The sequence below is a fragment of the Prunus mume genome, linkage group LG2, assembly GCF_029339155.1.
Source record: "Prunus mume cultivar Tortuosa linkage group LG2, ASM2933915v1, whole genome shotgun sequence".
In the NCBI taxonomy this organism is placed as follows: Eukaryota; Viridiplantae; Streptophyta; class Magnoliopsida; order Rosales; family Rosaceae; genus Prunus; species Prunus mume.
Genome location: NC_142699.1, coordinates 9,047,099 through 9,055,826, shown reverse-complemented (window position 1 = coordinate 9,055,826; position 8,728 = coordinate 9,047,099). Strand labels below are relative to the sequence as shown.

At 35.2% G+C, this 8,728-nt stretch overlaps 1 protein-coding gene across 1 annotated transcript; it reads right to left on the bottom strand.

The window, feature by feature from the left end:
* Positions 1 to 4,120: 4,120 nt before the first annotated feature.
* On the bottom strand, positions 4,121 to 7,332 carry LOC103320037 (uncharacterized). Its single transcript, XM_008221649.2, has 2 exons — positions 6,950 to 7,332; positions 4,121 to 4,311 (listed from the first exon to the last, which is right to left on the bottom strand). The coding sequence occupies exons 1-2, from the start codon at positions 7,290 to 7,292 to the stop codon at positions 4,301 to 4,303; spliced, it is 354 nt and encodes a 117-aa protein (XP_008219871.2). The 5' UTR covers positions 7,293 to 7,332; the 3' UTR covers positions 4,121 to 4,300.
* Between the last annotated feature and the right edge of the window lie 1,396 nt (positions 7,333 to 8,728).

The window sequence follows — 8,728 nt, the reverse complement described above, 5'->3', positions numbered from 1 at the left end:
TATATATATATATATGATTTCTAAAGCCGCCCATCAGCCCAAACAGCTTGCCCATTTACTCCAAAACAGCTATCCCAAAGTAAAGCATCAATTTGGAGACCAGCAAAAGGACCCAGCCGCAACTTTCATTCATCCAAGTATATATATATATATATATATATATATATATATAGGCGGAGTAGCACCGTAAATTTGACACAATTTTTGACCAATTGGGCTGAATGATTAAGATTAAACAAATTAATTCTTTTTCAGTTTAAATTGATTTTAATTAACTTACTATAATATTTTATCATCCCAACTCTAAAAGCATTAACATATTCTCTCACATACAGTTTCTCTATATATAAACAAGAAGTAGCTCTTCTCCCTCCCATATACATAGCCATTAATTTTTTCCCCCTAAGCTCAATCTAATTCTCTGAGTACTGATCTTTTTTTTTATTCGTTTGGGGTTTGGTTCAACTACTGTCCCTATTTGCAGCAAAATTTGGAGAGGTTTATCTTGGAGTCTTGTATGTTGGTTCTTTTGTTATTTTCTTGAGCTTTGAGTCTCTAAATCCTTGGATTACTTTCAATTCGAATTTCTTTTTCCTCTTATACCTTTTACCAGGAGAAGTTCAAGTTCATTCTCAAACAGTTTAGCATCTAACTGCAGCAAAAAGTCATAGCTTCTTAGCACAATTAACAATTAAGATTTTCAAACAATCTCCATAATATTTAGCGAAAATTGCATGAAGTGTTGGAGTGGAAAAATCTGAAATAGATCCTTGTGTGTTTGGAGATCAACTGAGATGAAAACTTTGTTTCCAGATAAAGAAAAAACAATTAAATAAAAAAAAGTTCAAACTCAAAACATGAGAATAAATGAGATTGGAGGAGATGGAGAGATTTTAGCCTACATTTATGTTACCTTGAAAAGTGGTGAGTTTAATATTTTATTTTATTTGTTATGTTATCAAAATAAAATAAATAAATAATAAAATCACATTTAATCTTAGCCCTTGAAAGTGCTTGCATCTAAAGGCTATAAAATTGTGTCAAAACTTGTGTCAAATTTGTGGTGCCACGGATCCGCCCCTATGTTATATTATGTAAATGAAATATGAGATAATGCAGGTTCAATTAAACTCCGGCCGCATGCATTCCAAAAACTTGCCCATTTCGAAAAAGTTCCTAGAGCACCAACCAATTGCATTCATATATATAAATATAATTATAGATATCAGCTTGTTTTTATCCTACAGCCCCAATTTTGGAGGCCAGCTTCCAATTGGTGCTCCAGCCACATCTCTATATATGTATATATATATATATATATATATATATAATATTAAGCTTCCAACAAAGCCCTTTCAGCCCCAATTTGCCAAGCAATAATATACCCCAGCCGCACCTATCAGCACAGCAGCCAACATTATCCAACACATCCGGCCGAAATTTCCTTGGGCTCCATCCATCAAACCCCGGGCGCATAAACCTTGCATAGCGCAGCTATAACCCTCAAGCCAAGCTCTCCAAAACCCGGCCGACAATTTCATCAGGCCGTAGCCTTGCAAGAAAAGATCCGGCCGACCTCAATCTCCAGTCATACGTAAGCTGCCCAGCCACATCTCGCAAGCCCAGCTTCCTCCAACAAAACCCGGCCGCTATTCTTCTCGTGCCCGGTCAACTCTTGTGCCCGGGTGGATTTCTACCACCCCTAAACAATGACCAAGCATCAAAAAGGGCAAAAAAAAAAAAACTTTGAAAAGACCGTCCTTTACACCTTGCCCTTCTACAATAGGGCAAAGTTAGGCCAGCCCAAAGCAGGATAGCCCACGAACAGAATGCTCAAAAAAACAAAAAAAAATGTTTCCTTTGTGTAATGGGAGAGAACTGTTGAAATAATGAGGCCCTCTAGAGATCCTAAGTGGCAATTTTGCACATGTAACGAAGAAAAATCTTCCATTGTGTTCTCTAGTGGTACATACTACATAGTGAGAAATATCTTCCCCACATCTGTCCCTCAAACTGGCCTTATCCCTAATAGGCGTTTATGAGGAGGGAAAAGACTTGTATGAAGAAAATAAGCTTGGACGGGGTGGATTTAGAGGCCAGGCTACAACACCGCAATTTAGTTAGGCTCCTCGGTTTTTGCCTGGAAGGAAATGAAAGGCTTCTCGTCTCTGAGTTTGTCCCAAACGCAAGCCTCTCTCGATCAATTCATATTTGGTACTCCTGGAATTCTAGTATATTTTGAAAATGCATATCGGAAAAGTTCATTTGTGTGGCATCATGGCATGCTTCTAAAAAAACACACTGCAACAAACATTATACAAACGGTTCTTTTTTGCTTGAATATCTAGATCCAATCAAAAGCGTTGATTTGAATTAATTGGGATAACTGCTACAAAATCATAGTAGGAATTGCCCAGGGACTCCTTTACCTTCATGAAGATTCTCTTCTTCCAATTGTTCACCGTGATTCGACAGCTAGCAACATTTAGTTCGAAAATGAACGCAAAAATTTCAGATTTCGGCATGTCAAAGCTGTTTCTAATCGAATTTTGGCATGTCAAAGCTGTTGTATACTAAACTACGCTACATACTCATGCATGTTATGGTATACCAATACCTTTAGGGCTTGTTTGGTACGTCAGACTGTATTGACTAATTTCTGTTGGATAATATTAATTTGTTTCGGAGAGTATTGACTATTTATCCATAATATTATTAGGCATTTAGTGCTGCTTCGGATAAATAGTCTCACTAAGTTATATTGTGTTTACTGCTGTTCCGGATAAAATCAGCTTCTACAGCTCCTCCTCAGCCCAAAAAGACGTTGAAAGAGTCTATGCAATCGGGCTCACCCGGATTCTTGCGGTAGTTGCCTCTGGTGATGTGCCTGCCACCTCCAATCCTGAATATATCTTAAGTGATTTGAAGCTTATCACCTCATCGTCAGCTATTTTAATTACCTCCACCTTACTGTTGGTTGTGCTTCTTCTCGCGGGATTTGGACTTGTCTTCAGACTCACTTTCCTTAAGCTTCGATTTGGTATAGAATTTAAAAGTTGTTTTCTTTTTTAATACAACCAATTCTTATTCTTGACGTACAATTCAAACATATCAGGCAGCGTGAACTCTACGACAAGAAAAGCTCACAAATCATCGAACATGTGTTTAAATCTCTCTTAAACAAATTTTTTTTCATCAGGTCCTCTTCTCCGACCCAGTACATACAGTATGAACAAATAATACTATTGCATATATTGAAAATATAAACCGAGACACTCAATACATGTGGTCAGAGGTTCGAAATCCAAACATCCCATGAATATGTGTGTAAACTCCCTTCCCCAATCACGTGCATAAAAAAAAGGTCAACTGTAAGAATTAGAAATTGTTATAAAATGTTTTTTTTTTTTTTGAAAAATATTTCTATAAAATGGGAACAAAAAAATGAAATTGTATATTCAGGATCTGAAAATGTGACTCATAGCTTAGCTAAAAATGAAGCTTGATTGCAGCAATGATTCTCAGAATACACCTTTTTAAAAATAAATTTATGCATAAATTTTCCTTCAAATATGGTGGCCTTCTTTGTCAAGGCAAAGAAAATTAATAAAATAAGGATGTGCAAAGTCGAATTTTATATAGCGCGTCAATTTTATATTGTAAGAAATAAGCATTGGTGGCGTGCGAAACGATTCTGCTAAGATAGGAGAACTTTTGCCATGTGTAAAAAAAGAGAGAGATATTTAGAAATCCTACAAGTGTAGGAAAATCATCAAAGAAAATATTGCCAATTGTAGCATCACAAAGTGAATGCAATTCCACTCTCATATTCAATTTATTCACAACACTTACTTATATATTGAAGTAACCCCATGACTATGTTTCCCTAATTATATGTAATAAGAATCAACCAAATCCAAATTTTGACCCAACCATCTTTTGAACCTCTAATTCTGAAAACAAATGCTGTATTATAGGTGCCCAGCTCATTGTGGCATGATCTTTTAAAATCGTCACTTGTTTTTTTTATAAATATAATATAAGTAATAGTTTAAACTACAAGAGGATGAGATTTCTCACACACTATCACAGTGTCATATAGGTTCGAACTTGAAATCACTTACTTGCAAATCAATACCTTTTTATTATGGTACACAATCAGAACAGTTTTACATAAAAATTTTACAACGCTCACATTACGTTTACAAACTCAGATTGTCAAACGCTCTAATTGCTTTTACTTTACAACCATTAAAAGCAGTTTTATTGAAAGCAAAACAATAACAAACTAGCCCATATTTTAACGAGTCCCTGCAATCCAAACCAGAATAGAAAACAGTCAGCAAACTATAAAGTGGTCACGGAAAACACAGTCAGCAAAGCGATCACACTCATGATCCGTAATAAGGGTGCAAGTTGGATTGGAAAATCCAATTCCGATCGATTTCGTTTTGAAAATTTCTAATTTTGGTAAGTCCAATCAATTTAGACATCCAAAAGTTTTAAAATTCGAAAATTTCAATAAAAATTGGATTAGAACTGTTATGTATTTAGAGATTTCAAAAAATTCCGAATTACAAAATATATTGGGGTTTCAAGCTTAGACTACACAAAATTACTAATTTCATGTTGAACTAACTATAATTTGATGACCAAATAGACATAGACAAGTTATTTTATAAAAGATAACAACATCTAAGTACTAGCATATAATAGTTTTCCAAACTTACGGTATGCGTTTTCAATTTGAGTCAATTTTAATCTTTCAAATGGTTGGGTATATTTAGAATTTTGAACTAGTTCATGAAATTTTCCAAAAAAATTCCTATATTTTCCATAAATTCCATAAATTCTGAATTTTCAAAATTGGAATGGATATTGAAATTCTGAATTCTTTTGGAATGAAATTGGAATAGAATTTTCATTCCGAATTTTTTTGGATTAGAATTGGAATGCCTTGATTCCGATCCTATCCATCCAAAAATCAACCCTAATAAGTAGTAATACAAAAAAAAAAAAAGAATTTAATTATTCTAGCTTACTTTTTATTCTTTTTTGAAGAAAAAGAGAAGAAAAAAAAAAAAGGTAAGAGAAAGGGGTGGCGTTTGAAAAATAAATGGGGTGATCAAATTGGGATTTCAAGCCTCTGCATTTAGATTTCATGCATGTACCCACATTTATTTGAATCTCAACTATCACAATAATCCAATTGTTAAAAGTGAAGCCAAATAGCTACCTTAACTTTAATGTTATTTATGGTGTTAATGATTTTCTGTTGGTGGTTTCTCTGCTTTTTATTCCTATGACTTACAGGAGAACATGTACTATTAACTATGTATCTAATGGCAGAAAATAAAAAAGGCAATTGATTAACCCATTGCACAGCCCTCATATTGTAGTTTCCACCTGTGCCCATAACTACTTTTTTTTGGTTGAAAATGCCCGGAAACCTTCAACAATGACAAAAAGGAGAAACAAAGAGACAAGATGCTTAAACCCAACAAGCTAATGGGGAAGTTGGGATTAAATCAAAATTGGTTGAACCCAACCCCCAACTTCCAGTAAACAAAGCCAACGACACCAAATTTTATCCAGACATATGATGCTCGACTCACAAATCCAAATCCATTGAATTAAACTTCTCAGATGATTAAAAAAGAAAGAAGGCAGTTGTGTGGTGGTGGATTGGGACAAAGTACTGGTAAAAGTCGTACAGTAATGGAGTAGTCATCAGTTTTGATAAAAAAGATCAAAGAAAATTAAGGTAGCTTATGTGGCTTAAATTTTAATCATTAGATTATTATAATGGTTGAGATTAAACTAAATACAAGTAAAGGCATGAATCTAAATGCAGAGGTTTGGGATCCATTACCCTTTAATTTTCGAATACAATCCTCCGCATTCGCGTGAGATAAATGGGTTGAACAAGTATATGCATTAAATTAATGAGGCATTGATCATACAATTTGGTGGGTATTTTGTAGGATGTGGATCCTTTGTTTGTTTGTTTGTTTTTCATACTTGAATCTGCTTGATTTTTATTTTGAGCATGTCACGTCATTAAAAAATAATCCAAACACCAAAAACATGAAACCACATATTTTTCGTCAGCTGCCTTCTTCCCCATTTTAGCGTTCTGTCAAAACCAAAAACCAAACCAAGAGGAAAACCTCTTCTCCTTTCCTTTCCTTTTCTCCAATTTCCTAAATCTGGACAGAATTCTTTTTATTTTTTTTCTCGATATACCCCTAAATTTAACAAATGAAACAAAAACATTCAATCCTAAATCTGAGTACCCTTAATTTTAAAGTACTCGATCTTATTAAAACTGAGTGAGGGATCCATTTTTATCATTAGTCACTTAATTGTGTGGCTTCAGATTTTTTAAAAACGAAAAAACAACTTTGATTGCCTTTGCTATAGCTGATACAAGTCCTGATCTGATTTGGGTGGCTACTTCCAGATGACAAAGATGAACAAATTATAAGTTTTGAGACGAAGAGTGATTGAAAGGAGCTACTTGTTTGGTTTCTCTTTTTTTGGGTCCAGCCGCTGGAAGCTTGGTTTGGTTGTGAGAGAATGATAAAATGGAGAAGAAGAGCTGCATAGGGAAAAATATGTTTTTAGGTTTTGGATGATTTTTAAATGACGTGCCATGCTCAGAAAAAAAAAAAGTCAAGCAGATCCAAGCAAGAAAAAACCGAGTAGAGAACCCGCCCCCTATTTTGTAAGGCTACATCCAACCTTGAAGAAGAGGTGGACACAGATCCTTGCATGGGGAATTGGCTTGAACAAGTGTAGGCACTGAATTATTGAGGGAAAAATAGGGTACATATGCGCGCAAAACATAATTGACAACTCAGTGCATCATAAGATTCATATATTAGAGAGAGATGATAGCGAACAATCTTTGCCGAGAGAGAGAGAGAGAGAGAGAGAGATCATTTACCTGATGATGAGGATTCTGGGGATTGTTTCTGCTCCACCGCCACTAGTTTTTCCCCGTCTAGCTTAAAGACGATTCGTTCGTGGTTAGCGAAAAACTGTGCTGGAAGGAACATCGTTGTCTTCGTACCTCTAGCAGTTGTTGCGCTGACATGAACTGTTCTGGGAACACCATCATAAGAACTACGATCTAGGAATGTCTTGGCTTTTATCACCTTGCGATCCTTAGGTGGCATCGTAGCAAATAGCGTGCCCCCCGATTCATCACCTCTCTCGACCTCTCGTATCTCAAGAACCCCCTCTGTACAGTTTTCAATCTCGGTCTTCCGGGAAAACAAACTCGCCATTGACTAACTATTCCAACCCAACGACTCTGTAAACCGGTGTCTACTGTCTTTATAGCGTATGATATGTTAGAAAATGACAAAAGTACCCATATTTTTTAAACATAGATAATTTATTAAACATCATTTTCCTTCTATTTCCTTTTTCTTCTTCTTTTTCTTTCAACAAAAGTTGAATTTTGCAAAAATGGTTGTAGGCCGGTAAAACTTAAAGCTTGAGGAATTTTACTGGTGTAAAATGTTTTAGATCTTGTAGCATTTTTGTCAATTTTTTTTTATTTAAATTTTTTATGCAGATATTTCTATTCAAGTTGTTTTCCTACCAGACATTTTCTTGAGGAAACATTTGCTCCAAACCATTACGCTGCTAAAATATGAAAACTATGAGAGAATATTTGTTTGTGGGAATTTTCTGTGTATTCTTCTCCTTGTAGGAGGTCATATTTATAATACAACAAAACCTGAATGGGCAAGTAAATAATAAATTTCTAAATCTATTTACAATAGGAAATCAGGAATTAAAATAAATCAATTACAATTATAATAGAAATTCTTGATGTGTAAGGAAAGTAAGTCAATATCCACAAGTCACGCCAACACTTCCCCTCACGTTGATGCATAGATGTCGCAAATACCCAATTGATCCAGTGAATTATGGAATGCTTTACTGAAAATCGCTTGAAACATTTTAGCCTCAAGCTTCTGTTTGATGAAGTGTCGATCCACCTCAACATGTTTAGTACAATCATGCTGAACTGGATTTTGTGCAATGGCTATAGTAGCCTTGTTGTCACAAAAGAGATTGTGGATGTAGGTTTATACCCAAGTTCAGTAAACAACTTTTTTAACTAAAAAAGTTCACAAATCTCTTTAGTCATGCATCTAAACTCGGCTTCTGCACTGGATAATACTACTACATTCTGTTTCTTACTCATCCATGTCACCAAATTACCTCCCATGAATGTGAAGTAACCCGATGTGCATTTTCTATCTGTTACATTACCTGCCCAATCTGCATATGAATAACCATCAATATTTAGATAACCATGTTTTGAGAATATAAGTCCTTTTCCAGGTGCAGACTTCAAATATCTAAGTATCTAAAGAACTGCATTCATGTGGTCTTCACTTGGAGAATGCATAAATTGATGACAACGCTTACCGCATAAGCAATGTCTGGTCGAGTATGTGACAAATAGATCAATCTTCCCACTAACCTTTGGTATCTTTCTTTGTTAGTTGGAACTTGATCTGGATATTCTCCAAAATGATGATTATGAATAATAGGAAGTGTCCGCAGGTTTGCAATCTAGCATTCCTGTGTCTCTCAACAAGTCCAAGACATATTTCCTTTGAGAGATAAATATGCCTTGCTGCGATCGAGCCACTTCAATTTCCAAAAAATACTTGAGTCCACCTAGATCCTTCATCTCAAACTC

Bases quoted from the DNA above. Each gene is read 5' to 3' on its own strand.
- LOC103320037 (XM_008221649.2), bottom strand. From the start codon at position 7,292: ATGGCGAGTTTGTTTTCCCGGAAGACCGAGATTGAAAACTGTACAGAG.